The following is a 19,291-nucleotide window of genomic DNA, read 5'->3' on the forward strand; positions in this document are numbered from 1 at the left end:
GAGGTCCCTTCCAGTCCTAGAATCTATGAATCTATGAATCTATAAACCACGACCCTTGGGAAGTTGAGCCAGCAGTTAATTAACCTCAATGTTAAATGTCTGCGCCTTATTTCCAGTCTGAATTTCTCTAGCTTCAACTTGCAGCCATTGGATCATGTCAGACCTTTCTCTGCTAGACTGAAGAGCCCATTTGTGATCGAGTCACCCCTTCACCGTCTCTTTGTTAAACTAAACAGATTGAGCTCCTTGAGTCTATCGCTATAAAGCAGGTGTTCTAGTCCTTTAATCATTCTCATGGCTCTTCTCTGAGCCCTCCCCAATAGATCAACATTGTTCTTGAATTGTGGACGCAGGATTCCAGCAGCGGTCGCACCAGTGCCAAATACAGAGGTCAAATCACCTCCCCACTCCTACTCAATAATCCTGTTTATGCATCCAAGGTTTGCATTAGCTCTTTTGGCCACAAGGTTGCACTGGGTACTCATTTTCATTAGCCAGCATGATCCCCAAGTCTATTTCCGAGTCACTGCTGGCCGGGATAGATTCCCCCAGCCTGGAAGCACGGCCCACCAAGTGCTAGAAAACGAACGGAAGGGAATACACCTGCTTAAGGAGTTGGAGTGACTTAATAGCTCCCTGCCCCCCATCTCTATATTCTGTGGGTCGGGTGAAAACAGCCTTTCCTCATGGCACTGTGGGAGTTTAGTTCCCAGCCGGAACCCCTAAGAGCAGAATAATCAGCCAAAAAACAAAATCAAATTGTGGGGGAGATCAAAGTGATGTTTGGACCCTTGCAAACAGCCCAGGTTGGGTTTGGGGACAGTTCTCATTGTGTCTCAATGTGCTCTGTGGACCTTGCCTTGCCTGGCTTCCTATGGGGCAGCCCCAGTGTGGATGGCTCTGGCCTGTGTCATGCCAATTGGGCCAGTGGGCTGCTAAAGGTATCCCCAAGATGCTGGTGCCAGCTGGTGGCCTAATTAATGGAGATATCCTATCTCCTAGAACTGGAAGGGACCTTGAAAGATCATCAAGTCCAGCCCCCTCCCTTCACTAGCAGGACCAAGTACTGATTTTGCCCCAGATCCCTAAGTGGCCCCCTCAAGGATTGAACTCACAACCCTGGGTTTAGGGGGGCCAATGCTCAAACCACTGAGCTATCCCTCCCCCACATGGCCTAGCCATGGACAAGCCCAGCAGGCCTCAGTGCACCTCCAGGGGAAGGCTTTGCCCATCAGGCTAGGAAGGCGCTGGCCTGGGGTGGCCACCGCACACTGGGCTTGGATGACTTTGGCGTCAGCTCTTGATCCTGCGAGTCCCTAAGTGGTGTGCAGCAGGGGCCAGGTGTGGGCATAAGTTCGGTTAAGCAGCTGCATGGAGCAGTAGGAAGCCTCCTGCACTCCTGTTCCCGTCTTCACAAGGGACAAGTCGGGGTGGAGAATGGGGGTGTCGGTTCCCCATCATGCTACGGGGACACTTAGCTGCACATTCCAGTGTCACAGCAAGGCAGGGTCAGGTTCCCCCACCTACCCAGCACCCTCTGTGCACCAGAGCTCTCCACCTGGGCTGGGCACGATTAACTCTTTAGCGTCTCACTCTTTTCCCCTTCTTCCCACCTCACCAAAACCAAACCAAACTAGAGCCCAAACTCCCAGCTAGTATGAAACCGGGACCTCCCCTCTGTGTCTCTGGGTAGCAGATACATCCTGGAACGTGGCACGTATCCCAGCGCAGCCCCAGTGGGCAGGGAGAGAGGAGACAGGCGGTCTCCTAAAGTTTTCCAGCGAGATGAGAACAGATCCCTTAAGCAACCATCCACTGTCCAGTGATCACGTTACCCCAAGTTCCCGCACTGACATTGCCCCCTGCGCGATGCATTGCCCTTTACCATTGCCCTTTGCAGACAGGTTGGTGGCCAGTTCTCCTATTGCAAGTCGACAGGAGAGTAAGATTGCATGAGACACTCTAGCAAATACTTTACTGATGTCCAGACAATGACACATCACATCTACTGAGTTCCCGTCCCCCACTGATTTTGTCCCTGGGATTGGGTCTGCCCAGATCTGTTCTTTACAACTCCCCAATGCTGTTTCACTGCTCATGCCTCCATCGTTAGCCTCCAGGCGGTTACGGAATTGTTTTCCCCTTCACGTTGATTTGATTCCGTTACTAAGGATCCAAGTTAGATTTGCTGGACTGTCATTGCCCGGGCTCCTCTCTTGTGGTAGCCAGTTTCATGCCAGTGAAAGGTGCTGCACTGGCAGAAGTTCTCTGGTTAGCCACAGACTGCATACAGCAACGTAAGCTTCCCCCACACGGACTCCGTCCTACCCTAAAAAAGTCCCCATCGACACTGAGCTGGAAGTGTAAATTGAAGCTCGGGCAGACGTACACGCCCGCGCTCTGATCGAGCCGGTGTGCTAAAAATAGCAGCGAGGCCTCCCCAGCACAGGCAGTGGCTCAGGGACACCCCCTCATTCAGGCAGCTAGCCCGAGGCACTGCCCGTGCCTCTGTGGCCACACTTCTAAGGGTATGTCTACACTACAGGATTAATCCGAATTTAGATAATTCGAATTTAGGAAACAGGTTGTATAAATTCGATTGTGCGCGGCCACACTAAGCACCTTAATTCGGTTTTAAACCACATTAATTCGGTGGTGTGCGGCCACACTACCCCATTAACTTAAACACAGTAATTCGGTGGTGTGCGTCCACACTAACCCTAATTCGAATTAACAAAATCGATTTAGGCTCTACTCCGTTCGTCGAGGTGGAGTACAGAAATCGATTTAAAGGGCCCTTTAATTCGAATTAACTGGCTCTGTAGTGTGGACGGGTGAAGGGTTAATTCGGATTAAGGCAGCTAAATCCGAATTAAAGTCCTAGTGTAGACCAGGCCTTTGTTAGTAAGCTAGCTCAAGCTGGGAATCACCTCTCCCAGCTGCAGCGTAGCTGTCTCCAAAGAGGCCTGTGGCCTAGGGGATAGAGAACTGCAGTGGGAGTCAGGTAACCTTGGGCAAATTCCCCTTCCTGTACCTCTGTTTCCCTCCCTTTATTTCTATTACGAGCTCTTTGGGGCAGAAGCTGTCTCTTACTATGTTTATATACAGCGCCTTGCACAATGGGGCCCTGGTCTCACCTAGGTTCACTGCTACTGGTTCATTCACAGGAAAGGAGTTCAGGTTCTACATTTACTGCATCCTCGGTCACTCCTCTGAGACAAAGGGGCCAGTTATTTCCAACAAGGATGGTGCTAGTTTATATTTTTTTAAGATGCAGCTGCCTGTCATCCAGTAGGTACTAGACTGACTCATTTGCTATAAGAGACAGGCCAATCATCAGATGGGAACCACCTTTAACTCGCCTCCAACCCTAGACCACATTTGAACTGGTGACCTGGAAACAAGAGATCCTGTAGCCAATCCACTAAACCCTCCTGCCCTTTGCAGTCATTAAACAATTTTACTGCCTTGTCTTCCCGCTTTGCCATTATTATTATTGCTGATTTCAATCCCTCCCTTCGCCTATTAGCGGGGCTGAGTTCTCTCTAGCGTTCCGGGTGCCTCCAGCCCGGATCTATTCGCTCGAGACCGGCCGGAAGCAAAGCCCCAGTTCCAACGTTGGGGAGTATCAGATTGCACTCTGCAGCTGGGCTGAACCAAACCCAGGATCCAAACATCCCCAGACTTTGGTGGTTTAGAATCTGAATTTGAATAGGGATTTCTTAGCTGGCCCCTCTCTCTCTAATGCACCAGACACCCCCTGAACGTGGGATCAGATCCCAGATCCCAGCCCGCACCTTGGGCCCATGTGTGCCATCAGCAGAAGCCTGTTGGCAGTATTAATTCATCCTTGGGTTTTGTGGCCTTCTGTTTTCCCCTACCAGCCTTTATAGACGGTGTGACCTTCGCCACTTCTCCTCCCCACTCCCTTCTCTGTTTCCATTACTGCTTTTTTTACCCGCTGCTTGTGGGGCCGGACCTGTATGGAGACACACTGGCTGCTTCTGGAGCCTTTGGAATTTCGCTTTTCAGACTCACTGGAGTTCTATCAAAAGTCACCCAGCAGCTTTTCAGCAGAGGCCAGGAGGCATTTCCAACAGCGCCAGTGGAACTGGACCAGCCTTTCAATCCATTTCCCAAAGCGCCTGCAGCTAGGGTGACCAGAGAGCAAGTGTGAAAAATCGGGACACTTTTTTTCGGGATGGGAGCATAGTTGCATATATAAGACAAAGCCCCTAATATTGGGATGGTCCCGAAGATATCGGGATGTCTGGTCACCCTACCTGCAGCCCCTATCTCAGGGCAGGTGAAACAATGGTAAAGATTGAGCAAAGGAAAGTGAATCTCTAGGCAGACAAATCACAAGTTGCAAATGTAAAATCAGCACCAGGCTACCGGCTCTGGCAGTAACTTGTTGCTGTTTATTTTTTCGAGTGAGATCCGTGTAGTGAGCTAAATTCGTTCTCAGCTGCTCTTATGGACGTACCTAGCATGTCCTCGGAAACAGGTGTCCGGAGGATGTCCCCGGTAAACTCGCAGGATGTCTTCTTGGCATCGATCCCAGATGTTCCTTCAAACACCTGCACAGACCCAGGGACAGGAACCGAATTAGTGGCAATTAGTGGGGATTAACGGCAAATGGCTGGAGAGGGCCAGGTGGGTTCAAATGAACCGAGGGGAAGGGAAGCTAGAAGATAATGTTATGTGATCTGCACTGTTTAAAAAGATGCACCAGACACAGAGAGAGAGGGAGACTAGGAAGGAAGGAAGGAAAGAAGCTTTGGTATTAAGAAAACTCCTCTTTTAGGACCTGATCGAATGCCTGTCAACGGGAGTTTTTCCATTGACTTCAATGGGCTTTGGCTCAAACCTTTACTCCACAAGGTCACTGGACCCTGTATGCATGTGTCTCAGCATGCCCTCTCTCTAGCCTGGTGTATGGCCTCAAAGCAGCAGCGCATGGATCTGGGGAACTGGCGCTCACCTGGCTACCCCTCCATTTAAACCTACAATCTCCCTCATGTCTTACCGTGTAAAACCTCCGGGCTGCTGGGCCACCCAGGGAGATTTCTGTCCCTTTTCTGTCCCCTCACGGACCTGGCTGGCCTGGAGAACGATGGGGCTGTCGAACAGGGATGGCTGTAATGCTAGTACGTAATCAGTACTACAGTCGATTATAAGTAGTGACTGGATCTGAGCCTGGTGATCTTGGTCAGCACTGGGGATTGAAGTGGGGCCCTCCAGAGCTAAATACACAAACCTCTATGACATGAGCGAAAGACCCCGTCTCGCCAGCTGCAATCCTGGAACAGATTCATCTCCTCTGTGGATCCGGTGCAGAGGTGGACAGGTCGCACACACTGACCCGTGGGTCACTGTTCCAGGAGCTACTGGTGTAGCTGATACCAGTGGAGCTGGTCTGATTTACACCAGCTCCCGACCTGCCCCCTAAATGTAACTATGTAGGCTCAAAAGCAGGTCACCTATACATCCCTGCTCAGCAGCCCTGCTTTCACAAAGGGACAGGGTAGCGCTCTGCTTGTTCGCCTCTGGGCACAGAGCTCTGTGCTAGCCACAAAGCACACGGTGGTCCTTTGCTTCCTAGCTGCTGCTAGAATTCTTATATCTCCCAAGCTAAGCAGTGTACGACCAGGTCAGCACTTGGATGAGAGACCTTGAGGCAAAAGTCCAGGTGCTGCAGGAAGTGGAGTTTGTGTCTCAATAGGTGGCGCTCTTGAGCCAAGGCAGAACTGGAGCATGGCGCCACCTTTCAGATTTGACTTCGCGGGGGGGCGGGAAAGAGAGCTCAGGCCCTTGCAAGCTATGAAAGTCGTCAGCCAGGGATCTGTTGGTTGTGTGTGTGTGTGTGTGTGCGAGCGTGAACTACAGCTCCCCAACCTGAGCGGTGTCTTCAGTACAACACAAACCGAACCCCTAGCAATCAGACAGGAAGCCAGCCCCTGTCGTGGTTTGAGACACAGGAAATCGAAGCAGGCATCAGAATATCCTGCTCCTCTCTGCATTTAAATGCTCAGTGCCCCGGTCACCAGTGGGTTTGGATCCTTAACGCTCGCTGCAGTACAGACCTCTGCCATGTGAGCAAATGAAGAAACATCAGCTGAGTGGTCGACCAGCCGCTATGGGAGAAAATGGCACATGTGTTGCTCGCATGTAACGAGCTGTATTTCCTGTGTCTCAAGAGTTATCATCAGAGCAGCTATCCTGCTGGGAAGTTCAGTAGCATATATGACACACGAGCCCAGATGCTGCAACGAACTCGGCATGGGTGGAGGGATTCACTTGGGCAGAGCCAACTTCAGGATCAGGGCCATATTTATAGATCACGCACATCTATTATATAAACATTACACACCAGTGTTTACCTGCAATTTCTTTAGCTATCTAAGAGATCATTGCAATTTTCCATTCCAACTCCTGCCATATGAGAAATAGCTCTTTTAAAATTGCTTTGAAACCTAGATTTGCTCAAAGAAGGCAGCTCTGGAGATCCCTGCAACTCCAAAATGAGTCAGGGAGAGGCCGGAATAAAGAAAGCATAAAACAGTCTCATTAATGCACTGGAGGTAACAGTCGGGCGGTTTAAGGGCTGTGTTTTCTCCCAGCCCGCTAACGAGATCCTACCAGAGCAGCATGCTCTAGCAGAGAAGGGAATCCAAAGGCACTTTGATTGGTATAATATTTGCCACCATTTGTATTAATTAACCTCCCGACCGCTGCTTTAATTAGAGCCGTGTGGCCCCTTGGAAAGGACCGGACTGTGAAAGAATGTGGCACATTCAAGCAGGCTCATTCATAGAGTTGCAGCTGCGGCAGCAGGGAAGAAAGGAAAAGGCTGCCCGACCCCGGTGCATGTGTGTGGGTCAGGCCCTTCCTAAGCCGCTTCTGCAAAAGACGCAGGTTTTTGGAGGCTGACTCCCTAATAGGATTAGAAGGGCACTGCAAAGGTCTCTGCGCATTGGAGGAGTGAAGTTTCACAGCTCGCCGGCAGAGGTCCCAGGCAGGTTAATGATTAGAGAGGGACAAGCCAGGAGGGAAGGTGGGCTGATTGGAAGGGACAGGGAGTTAGATTACAAAAGGTCAGGACGCTTTTAGAGAAAACAGTGACTTCTATTTTGGACGGACCCTCGTGCCCCCCATGGAGACCCACAGAATCCACCCGCATGGAGGGTGCAGGATCAGGGCCACGATAAGGATCTCACAGGGAGAGACCTTTTGTGCCAGTTGTTGTGAGGGTGAGGGGTGAACTGGTGATTGTCAATGCAGAGTTTGCTGACTGGGCGGAGGGGTAGGGGGCATGGGACCTGAGAATGGCATTTCCGGGGACCTCCAGCAGGGGTCACTGGAGAGACAGAAGCTCCAGCAGGGCCAGGCCAAAGGCACATTTTAGGGGGAAATGACGTGAGGCAGAGGGAACTGGGGAACAAACTGGCTGTGCCCATGTAATTAAAGGCTGTAGCCTAGTGCATGCACACAACAGGGCCAAATTCAGGTTGAAAGAGGCAACTCTAATTCTGGCATTTCCCAACTTTTGAGTGCTTGACTTCGCCACCTTAACGGTGTGTTTTAACATAGTTTTTGGTGTGTATTGCCTAGGTTTTTGAAAAAAACAAACTGACAAAACAGGAGTGCCAACTTGTGGAACTAGGCGGGTACTCACATGGGTCACCGGAAGGGTGTGAACTGTTAGTTCCCTAGCGCAGACCTCTGCCCCGGAGCAACTGACAGCACTAGTAGGTTGTCATCCCCAACATGAACCAACCAGTAGATGGGGATGAGACACACGCTTTGCCAGTGGGTTTCACTGCTATGGGCTGGCAGCCGAGGGATACTGAGACTCAGGAATCCTGGGTTCTAGTCGAGGGTCCGAGGGGAGTATCTAGTGGTTACACAGCCCCTGCGCCCGCCTGGCCTGACTCCTGTAGCCCTGACCCTTCCAGGCCACTGTCCCAGTTCCACCCCCGTCTCAAGTCCTCATTCCTGTCCCAATATCCCCCAGCTCCCTGACCCCCTTGGCTCCACGTCCCCACCCTCACTGGTTCCATGGCCCACACCCCAGCTCTTTGGCCCAATCAGCCCTGTCCCTCACCCCCTTGGCTTCTTGTCCCAGTTCCCTCAAACCCTCGGCTTCCCTTCTCCATGCTGCCCACCTGGATCTTTGTCCCAGTCTCACCCACCACCTGTCTGGCTCCTTGTCCAACCTGCCCTCCCTCCACTGCCCCCAGACTCCTCTCCTCGCCAAGCAGACTGAGTCCTCTTCTCCTTGCTGCCTGGGGGCCAGCCGGGGGGTGGCCGTTGGGAGCACAGGAGACGCAGTCTCCTGCTCTCGGGTTTTGTGCCTGGCCCCTCAGCCGATGGGAAGCGCAATGCCAGAGCAAATGTTGGCCCCAGCAGCCAAATGCCAAGTCCCTGCTCCAGAGCATGATGGGGCTACAGCTTCCCAACAAAATGCTTAAGAGTTTTATTAACATGGGCAAAAACAACCAATTTTTCCCTAGTCTTGTTCTGAGAAAAGGCTGAACCATTTTTGTTGGGGGGGGGGAGGGGGGAAACTTCAGCCCGAGGCAGACGCTCAGCAGGGAAAATACCAGCCCCAACGGTTACAGTTTGGCAAAGTTATAAGCCGCTGACAACGAGGTGTTATAACAGGAAGTGTTAACTGGAGGCTTTCCTACTGCGCTACATACAGTCCTAGAACCCTGCCTGTCCCCTTAGTGCCGGCCTGCTTGTAGGCCAAGAGACAGTTGCAAAGGTGGTTTTGTGAGTGTGTTGTGGCTGCCTCGTCCAAGGAGCTGGAATCAGACCCCCCCACCCAACAGCCAGAGACACATCAATTCCAAGGGCAGATGGGAGCACTGCGGTCATCTAGTCTGACCCCCTGCATAGCCCAGGCCGGAGAAGTGCCCCAAAATAATCCCTAGAGCCAAGTTTAGAAAAACAGCCCATCTTGATTTGACAATTGCCAGGGATGGAGAACCCACCACAACTCGTGGGTAGGTTGTTCCAATGGTTAATGACCCTCCTTGTTACAAATTTACCCCTTATTTCCAGTCTGAATTTGTCGAGCGTCAACTTCCAGCCACTGGATCATGTTATTCCTGCCTCTGCTGGCCTGAAGAGCCCGTAACTGAATATTCGTTATTTATAGACTGTGATCAAGTCTCCCTTTAACCTTCTCTTTGCTAAGCTAAATAGATGGAGCTCTTTGAGTCTCTCGCTAGAAGGCAGGTTTTCTAACCCTCTGATGGTTCTCACGGCTCTTCTCTGAACCCTCTGCAATTTATCAATATTCTTCTTGAACTGTGGGCACCAGAACTGGATGCAGGATTCCAGCAGTGGTCACACCCATGCCAAATACAGAGGAAAAACAACCTCTCTGGTCCTACTTGAGATTCCCCTGTTTATGCATCCGAGGATCGCATTAGCCCTTTGGCCACAGAGTCACCCTGGGAGCTCATGTTCAGCTGATTATCCACCACGACCGTCAAAGCTTTTTCAAAGTCGCTGCTTCCCAGGATAGAGTCCCCCGTCCTGTATGTATGACCGTGATCTTTATTCCCAGATGTAGACCTGTACATTTAGCCGTATTAAAACGAACAAGGTCACTGCCAAACTTGGCGTGATTCAAGTGAGCTAGAGGGACACAGTGGCTTAGTAGTGGGAATGAGGCCTAGCAAGTGCTGCTGCTAGGATTTGAGCTGAGGGCCCAGCACGCTACAGCAAAGCCCTCTGCCACTAGAACGAAGCAGCAATTCAGCTAGCTGCTCACGGGAGTTGGCTGTTCTCTTCTGGAGAACAGGGAGCAGCTGGAGGGTAGCGACAGGATACAGAGGGACCTAGACAAATTAGAGGATTGGGCCAAAAGGTTCAACAAGGACAAGTGCAGAGTCCTGGACTTAGGACGGAAGAATCCCATGCACTGTTACAGACTAGGGACCGAATGGCTAGGCAGCAGTTCTGCAGAAAAGGACCTAGGGGTCACAGTGGACGAGAAGCTGGATATGAGTCAGCAATGTGCCCTTGTTGCCAAGAAGGCTAACAGCATTTTGGGCTGTATAAGTAGGGGCATTGCCAGCAGATCGAGAGACGTGATCATTCCCCTCTATTCGACATTGGTGAGGCCTCATCTGGAGTACTGTGTCCAGTTTTGGGCCCCACACTACAAGAAGGATGTGGAAAAATTGGAAAGAGTCCAGCGGAGGGCAACAAACATGATTAGGGGGCTGGAGCACATGACTTATGAGGAGAGGCTGAGGGAACTGGAACTGGGCTTATTTAGTCTGCAGAAGAGAAGAGTGAGGGGGGATTTAATAGCTGCTTTCAACTTCCTGAAAGGGGGTTCCAAAGAGGATGGATCTAGACTGTTCTCAGTGGTAGCAGATGACAGAACAAGGAGCAATGGTCTCAAGTTGCAGTGGGGGAGGTTTAGGTTGGATATTAGGAAACACTATTTCACTAGGAGGGTGGTGAAGCACTGGAATGGGTTACCTAGGGAGGTGGTGGAATCTCCTTCCTTAGAGGTTTTTAAGGTCAGGCTTGACAAAGCCCTGGCTGGGATGATTTAGTTGGGGTTGGTCCTGCTTTGAGCAGGGGCTTGGATTAGATGACCTCCTTAGGTCCCTTCCAACCCTGATATTCTATTATTCTGGGTGGACCAGCCACCACGACACGCACTTTGCAAGCACATTATACAGTTGGCAAGGTCTCCTCCAGGGCTAGCAGTCAGTGGGAGGAAGAAAATTCAGTGGACGGAGGCAGAAAAGGGAACAGAAAATCACCTCTCTTCTCCCGCGTGGGGGTTCAACCCACTCTTGTGCCACCGTGGGTACAGAGCCTGAGTCCCCCAAAGACACTTGCAATCCAATCTCTGCAGCAGCTGCTCTTACGGCCCTGCCCCTGAGGGAGTGTGTGAGAGGAAAGGAGAACTGAGGGTAGGTCTACACGTCAATGGAAAAGCCAGGGCTGGCCCGTGGCAGCTGACTCAGGCTTGTGGGATTGTTTCATTGCAGTAAAGATGTCTGGGATCAGGGTGGAGCCCAGGCTCTAGGACCCTGCAAGGTGGGATGGTCTCAGAGCTCCGGCTCCAGCCTGAGCCCAGATGTCTACACTGCAATGAAACAGCCCCGCATTCCGAGCACCGGGAGCCCGAGTCAGCTGGCACGGGCCAGCCGCGGTGTCTAGTGGCTGTGTAGACACATCGTGACCAGGTAAGGCCCCTGCACGCTCACAAGCTCATTGGAGCAGGGGTGGTTTTTCACTATGGGTTTGTGCAGCGCCCAGCACAATGGGGCCCTGATCTAGGTTATGGCCTAGAGGTGCTACCATAATACAGATACACTGATATCCTTCCCAGTTTCCTGAGCCATCCAGTCACTCTGACAATGTGCTTTGCAAAGAATGAAGCTCATATGGAACCGAACTGGAAAAGGGAACCTATAGAGAATGCAATACAGGTGCTCAGCAGCAGAATGGACCGAGTGAGTTGCAGTTGTGGTGTGTTGAAAACTGTGTTAAAATGATACGCTATCCCAGTGAGTCTCAGAGATTTTCATGATCTGTTTGCAAGGGGGCGCTGCAGGGAGGCATGCAAGCTGAGTCTTCAACTAAGAGCCAGCTTAGAGCAAGGTGAGTGAATCCTGCTTTAGGGAGCAGCCTGCTTTGTCTCTATCTGGTTTTGGCTCTTCTGTGTTAAGGTTCTGGGTTTGAAGAACCAAAGTTGTGTTACATCGCAAGCTTCCAGCAAGAGGATTTCCTGGTTTTAGCTAACCTCTGTGTGTGTGTGTGTGTGCCGTGAACATAGCAACGAGGAACCCGCTGCACACTGTGCACTCACCTGCACGATAGCTTTAGAGCCCACCACTTCCAGGACCTGCCCGCTCCTGTTGGTGCCATTGGGGAGGGTGAAGTTGACAATCTCGGCGTACTGGGCGAACTGCGCAGAGAGAAGCAAGGCCGGGGTTAATGTCCGAGCTGCCGCTGCTCTGTGGGAAGCAATCCTGCCCCGGCTGAATTTCACAACACAACCAGACTCCAGCCAGCTCCCCACATTGGTACAACCGTTGTGCAACGCCCGGTTCCCTCCCTCGCTCAGTGGGAGTGCCAATGGGAGAGCCTGGGCCTGGGTGTAACCTCTTGGGCTGGCACCCCCCGGCCCCTGCTTCCAGCTGAACGATCGGAAATATTTCTGTGTGTTCCTTTGGCAGCAGGAGCACTGCCCGGGTGCTCGCTGCCTCGGAGCGGCCCACAGTGTGCCTATCTCCCATTCCTCGTCCCACACTTTCGTGGGGCTCCTCGGCTTCCCCCCACCCCTTCGTGCTCATTTCTTCCTGCTCTCTTCCCCTGCCCTCTGACCAAACCTCCTGCACCACTCTGCCCTTTGCATCCTTCCCCTACACCCCTACCATGCAGCCCCTATGCCTGGAGCTCCCTCCTGCCCCACCTGGACAAAGGTCTCTCTTCATTCCAATCCTTTCTTCACGCTCACGCCTCGTATTCATCACTTCTATGGATAAGGCACCAGACTGGGAAGCAGGAGATCTGGGGTCTATTCCCAGCTCTTCCACTGACCTACTGGGGGACGTTGGGCAAGTCTCTTCATTTCCCCGTGCCTCAGTTTCCCATCTGTAAAGTGGGGATAACAACACTCCCACGTCTATTTAAAGCGTGAGCTTCCGTACCTAACTGGGGTGCTGCAGGGATAAATTCATGAGCATTTGTAGGGGGGCTCATACCCTAGGGCATAAGACGTCCAAACAGCTAAAGCTAGCAGGGAAATTGGCTCAGAATCATGGTCTACGCTTGGGTACTTTGAAATGGACCTTCAGTCAATGCCAGGCTGGTGAAAGCTGCCACGTCTGAAAGCCTCTCCTTCGCCACAGAGCAGGGAGAGGATGGGGGGCGGGTGCAAAGGGCAAGTTACCCCCCCCACATACACGCTGCCCTGCCCTCTCATAGCCCCCATTTTGAGCAAGGGAGTAATTCACCTTCTGGCTACAGCTACATCCCCCGGACTAACCCCCAGGTAGTTACACCAGGGAGGGATATGTACCAGGGTCACTCTCTACTGACCTGGCTTGGATTAGAACCAAGGGTCACGTCTACACAGCACATGAAGATTGTAGTGCGGGGAGGCCTTAATCTAACGAACACGGAGAACAATCAGAGTAGAGACGTGGCGGCTCGGACTTCAGCATGGGCCAGCTGCCACAGTACAGGGCTGCTGGGGACCTGGGGATGTACTCAGGCTGCTAGTCTGTTGCCATATCTTTCCTACTGTGGTTACCCATGCTCGCTAGATTAAAGCTAGCGCAGATGGGCCTACATCCCATTACGGCGCCCCCCAGGCCCCCTTTTGCTTTCTACGCTCTGGCATTGTCCCACTGTCCTTCCCTAAAGTTGCCGAATTGTGTACGTTCCAAGGGACGGGCATTTCGCCAAAGCTCCAGCCGCCCTGCTCCACGCACCGGCCACCAGCCTGCTGGCTTAGCCTCAGCCAGAACGGTACCATTTCCCCGGCTACTGGGCAGCTACGCCTGTGAACTTTGGACTTCAAATCTCCAGTAAAAACCTTCTTTTAAAACAATCTAACACGTGGCCCAGCTCTTTAACGGATCTTATTCATTTCCATCCTGCACGTGTCAGAGTGAAACGATCCAGGATGTTGCAATGGATCAACAAAGCATTTCTTTATTACCAGGCATAACCCTTCCTCTGGAGCCAGGGGCAGCTACGTATGGAATGCAGCTTTCCTGGCTTTAGCGTTGGCTGCTTTTAACTCGAGAGCTGCCCTAATGCCACGGAAGAGGGCCAGGACAGCAGGGTTACGATAACAGTGAACTCATTCAGACAGGGGGGTTTGATCCCCGGTCTCTAGACAAGCACCGAGATTGGTGACAAACCCAGAACGCTGAATGCCCAGCCCCATGCCCGAGCCAGAAGATCATGGCCCCCATAACTGAGCAGCCGGTGTGCAAACCGGGGCCTGGCGTGAGTGGACACACAGCTGCAGCCCATCCATGTCCACGGAACTTGAGCCAGGCTGCATCTGCCCGGAAAATGCAGGATGTGCACAGCAGTGTCCACTAGAAGTCACTTTGTCAAACCAAGCAACAGTATTTCCCCCTGTCTACTAAAACCGCCCGGTAACAGGAGCTACAACCAACAGATCGAGTCAGTTTGCACAACAGATGGAACTGTCTGTGTCCACTGGTGTCAATGGGGAGGAATTTCTTTCAAAGACCATGGTGTCATGCCAGATTTTCACTGCAGAATCCGGCCTTGGGGAAATACAGGCATTTTACATAATGGGTACATCCGCCACACAGGTGGAGGTGAATACCTACACACACCGTGAGAAAGCAATTAGATAAGAAAAGAAATCTAGCTGGCTTTGCAGGATGGCCCGTTAGGGGGAACACCACTATTTACCTCGCTCCGTTCTGAAAACAGACCATTTATTCCTATCTTTTAACCAGTTACTGACTGATCCAAGAAGGCCAACGGCGTATTGGGCTGCATTAGTAGGAGCATTGCCAGCAGATCGAGGGAAGTGACTATTCCCCTCTATTCGGCACTGGTGAGGCCACATCTGGAGTATTGCATCCAGTTTTGGGGCCCCCACTACAGAAAGGATGTGGACAAATTGGAAAGAGTCCAGCGGAGGGCAACGAAAATGATCAGGGGGCTGGAGCACATGACATATGAGGAGAGGCTGAGGGACCTGGGCTTATTAAGTCTGCAGAAGAGAAGAGTGAGGGGGGATTTGATAGCAGCCTTCAATTACCTGAAGGGGGGTTCCAAAGAGGATGGATCTAGACTGTTCTCAGCGGTGGCAGATGACAGAACAAGGAGCAATGGTCTCAAGTTGCAGTGGGGGAGGTCTAGGTTGGATATCAGGAAACACTATTTCACTAGGAGGGTGGTGAAGCACTGGAATGGGTTACCTAGGGAGGTGGTGGAATCTCCTTCCTTGGAGGTTTTTAAGGCCCGGCTTGACAAAGCCCTGGCTGGGATGATTTAGTTGGGGTTGGTCCTGCTTTGAGCAGGGGGTTGGACTAGATCAGTGGTTTTCAAACTGCGGGTCGCGACCCAGTACTGGGTACAGTCAGGCACTGGGTCGCGGCAGCTCTGGTCAGCACTGCCGTTAAAAGTCCCGAGCCGTTAAAAGTCCTGGCGGCGGTGCCCAGCTAAGGCAGGCAAGTCCCTACCTGTTCTGACACCGCGCTGCGCCCCAGAAGTGGCCAGCAGCAGGTCCGGCTCCTAGGCGGGGGAAGGAGAGGGCATGGCGCTCCGTGCGCTGCCCCTGCTCCGAGCACCGGCTTCGCTGGGGGGGAGGTGTCTGCAGGTGAGAGTCGCGCGGAGCCACTTCCACACCTCTGCCTAGGAGCCGGGCTTGCTGCTGGCTGCTTCTGGGGCACAGCGCAATCCATGGTGCCAGGACAGGCAGGAAGCCTGCCTGAACACCCCCGCTGTGCTGCAGACCCGGGAGCCGCCCGAGGTCTGTGCCCCAACCCCATGTCCCAATGTGCCCCAGCCCCATGTCCCAATCCCCTGCCCCAGCCCTGAGCCCCCTCCCAAACCCAGAGCCCCTTCCTGCACCCTAAACTCCTCATGCCCAGCCCCATCCCAGAGCCTGCACCCCCAGCCCAGAGCCCGGTCCTCCTCCCACACCCCAACCCCCTGCCCCAGCCCAGAGCCCCCTCCCAAACCCCGAACCCCTCATCGCCAGCTCCGTTGGGTTGTGGGCATCAACCATTTTCTTCAACTGGGTCGCCAGAAAAAACGTTTGAAAACCACTGGACTAGATGACTTCCTGAGGTCTCTTCCAGCCCTAATCTTCTATGAAAGAGCCTTCCCTCTTAACCCATGACTCCTTACTTTGCTTAAGAGCCTTTGGTGAGGACCCTTGTTAAAGGTTTACTGAAAATCTGAGTATGCTATATCCATCGGATCACCCTTGTACACGTTTGTTGACTCCTCCAAAGATTCCCCAACAAATCATGTTTATCTGTGTGCCTGATAATTCTGTTCTTTACTATAGTTTCAACTAGTTTTCCCAGTACTGATGTGAGGCTTACCGGCCTGTAATTGCCAGGATCAGCTCTGGAGCCTTTTTTAAAAATTGGCGTCACATTAGCTATCCTCCAGTCATCTGGTACAGAAGCTGATTTAAATGATGGGTTACATACCACAGTTAGTAGTTCTGCAATTTCACATTTGAGTTCCTTCAGAACCCTCGGGTGATACCATCTGGTTCTGGTGACTTCTTACTGTTTAGTTTGTCAATTTGTTCCAGGATCTCCTCTAATGACACCTCAATCCAGGACAGTTCTTCAGCTTTATCACCAAAAAAGAATGGCTCAGGTTTGGGAATCTCCCTCACATCCTCAACTGTGAAGACTGATGCAAAGAATTCATTTAGTTTCTCCCCAATGGCCTTATCGTCCTTGAGTGCTCCTTTAGCATCTCGATCGTCCAGTGGCCCCACTGGTTGTTTGGCAGGCTTCCTGCTTCTGATGTACTTAACATTTAATTTTTTTTGCTGTTACTCTGAGTCTTTGGCTAGTTGCTCTTCAAATTCTTTTTTGGCCTGCCTAATTATATTTTTACCTTTCACTTGCCAGAGTTTATGCTCCTTTCTATTTTCCTCTGTAGGATATAACTTCTAATTCTTAAAGAATGCCTTTTTGCCTCTCACTGCTTCTTTTACTTTGTTGTTTAGCCATGGTGGCAGTTTTTTTGGTCCTTTTACTATGTTTTTTAATTTGGGGTATATTTCCTTTGAGCCTCTATTATAGTGTTTTTAAAAAGTTTCCATTCAGCTTGCAGGGATTTCACTTTTGGCGCTGTACCTTTTCATTTCTGTTTCACTGACCTCCTCATTTTTCTGTAGTTCCCCTTTCTGAAATTAAAAGCTACTGTGGTGGGCTTGTTTGGTGTCCTCCCCTCCAGGATGTTAAATGTAATTATATCCTGGCTGCTATTATCAAACAGTTCAGGTATATTCACCTTGTGAACCTGATCCTGTGCTCCACTTAGGACTAAATCAAGAATTGCCTCTCCCCTTGTGGGTTCCAGGACTAGCTGCTCCAAGGACATTTATGGTGTCAAGAAACTTTATCTCTGCATCCCATCTTGAGGTGACATGTACCCAGTCAATATGGGGATAGCTGAAATCCCCCATTACTATTGAGTTTTCTATTTTTATAGCCTCTCATCTCCCTGAGCATTTCACAGTCACCATTACCATCCTGGTCAGGCGGTCAGTAGTATATCCCTACTGCTATATTCTTATTATTCAAGCACTACATTTCTAGCCATCGAGATGTTATGGTACAGTTTGGTTCATTTAAAATTTGTACTACATTTGACTCTATGTTTTCTTTCACATACAGCGCTACTCCCCCACCAGCACGACCTGTTCTGTCCTTCCGATATATTTTGTCCCCTGGTATTACTGTGTCCCATTGATTATCAGTATTCCATCAAGTTTCTGTGATGCCCGTTATATCCATAGTCTCATTTAATACCAGGCACTCGAGTTCCTCCATCTTAGTATATAGACTTCTAGCATTTGTACATAAGCACTTATAAAATGTGTCACCTTTTAGCTGTCTGCCAACACCCACCCACACCCACACCATCTGCTTAGCATAGGATTTGGCCAAACACAAACTAAGTGTGATTTTGCATGTGACTGTGCCACATACCATGGTTACTTTCCAGCGTGGCTGCATCACGTCATCCAGCCAGCAGGGAGAGCTCTAAGCAGGCAGCATGTGTCAAGAAGGGCAGGGGACAGAATCCAGGGAGGGCTCCGAAAGGACTGGTCCCTCCCTTGTTCTCGGCTCGGCCCAACAGGGGCTTTGGCTGTGCCAGGACAGCCCGTCTCTCCTCCCCTTGATGAGTGTTAATTCAGCCCCAGGGCCCACGTAGATCCCTCCTCCACGCAGGCTCCCACCTCTCTGGTTACAGCCCACCTGCAGCAGGTGCTTCTGGGCATCCCGTACCACAAATCAGCTGTTGGGGGGAGGCACTGCCGGGCTCCCCCTGTTGGTTCCCTTGATCCGTCCACCCCAAATGGGCTCCAGTTGCAAGATCCACCGACTCCCGCGCCCTGCAGCTGCCTTCCCCAGAAGCTCCCTCGGGATCTCAGGCCCACGTCCTCCAAGGCATTTAGGCACCTCCACCCCGTGGGAGTTTGGCATCTAAAAACCTTAGAGAACCAGGGCCCCTCTCCCTCTCCCGTGTCATCTCTGGGAATAAGGGAACTGCAGGCCACGCCAGGCCCTGAGAGATGCCCTGCTCTCCTCCTCCCCTCACTGCACCTGGGCAGGGTCCGATTCAGCCACTCGGGGGCCCTGGGCATGACACAAGGACTCCAGTGTCTCTGCTCCCCTCTTAAAGTGGTGGTGGCAGGGGGGCCCACCCCTTCCCAGAGAGCCGCCCTTTTCCCCCAGGAGCATCAGGGACAACAGCTGGGTTCATTCCCCTCCACACCACCCACCCTCAGAGGAACAGGAGCAGAGGTAGCAGGGTGCCTGCCCAGGACTTACCCCAGCAGTCAGGGGTGTAAGTGTTTGGGTGAGTGCCCCAGGCCCACTGTGCTGCCTGCAGGCTCCACTGCTGGGCTGAACAGTGGGTCTTGGGGTTAACACCCCCTTGAGATGTATAGGGCAATTCCCTCTTCTCAGAGCTATTGGTGCAGGCTCTCAGCAGACTCAGGCGGATAAAGTTGCTGCATTGGTTACCCTTAGGTCATGTTTTCAAGCTTTCCTTTGCACCCATGGTTCACGTGACTCCAGGAGCTGGCACCCTTGGTACAGGCTTGTAATGCCTCGGCCTTAATCCACCATACAGTTGTGTTTTCCCCCATCCTTCTGCCAGTAGCAACACCTGTGCCACCCAGCTGTCATCTGTGGGCTTGACCGGGGGGAGGGGAGGAAGGGCATCACTACCTGAAGTGAGGCAGGTAATCCTGCTTCTGCTGCAAAGAAGGAGAATCCAGCTAACCCCACCCCTCCTCCCTGGGCCCAGCCCAGCTGCCCAGTCCAGATGTAGATCAGAATCAGAGTCCCCTTCCCACTCCTACACACATGGCCTGACTCCCACTGCCGTGCACCTTAGCCTCGATCCTTCCTTCTGCTATGGCCCACTCTCCTGGGGCAGAAAGACCAGCAACCCAGTGGATCCGGCTGCACACGAGCCGCCCCTGGCATCACTAGTGGCAAAGAACCAGCACAGCACCTCTGTCTGCGCCGTACCCCCCGGGCAG

At 52.0% G+C, this 19,291-nt stretch overlaps 1 protein-coding gene across 1 annotated transcript in view; it reads right to left on the minus strand.

The window, feature by feature from the left end:
- Positions 1 to 19,291, minus strand: part of ATP6V1B1 (ATPase H+ transporting V1 subunit B1) — a 78,374-nt gene that overhangs the window by 27,835 nt on the left and 31,248 nt on the right. The window contains exons 4-5 of the mRNA XM_026659546.1: positions 11,852 to 12,023; positions 4,487 to 4,580 (exon numbers count right to left, since the gene is read on the minus strand). Coding sequence (XP_026515331.1) covers positions 4,487 to 4,580; positions 11,852 to 12,023 — 266 coding nt within the window. The remainder of the gene's footprint in view (positions 1 to 4,486; positions 4,581 to 11,851; positions 12,024 to 19,291) is intronic.

The sequence above is a fragment of the Terrapene carolina genome, unplaced genomic scaffold (assembly GCF_002925995.2).
Source record: "Terrapene carolina triunguis isolate 2854851 unplaced genomic scaffold, T_m_triunguis-2.0 Scaffold633, whole genome shotgun sequence".
In the NCBI taxonomy this organism is placed as follows: Eukaryota; Metazoa; Chordata; order Testudines; family Emydidae; genus Terrapene; species Terrapene triunguis.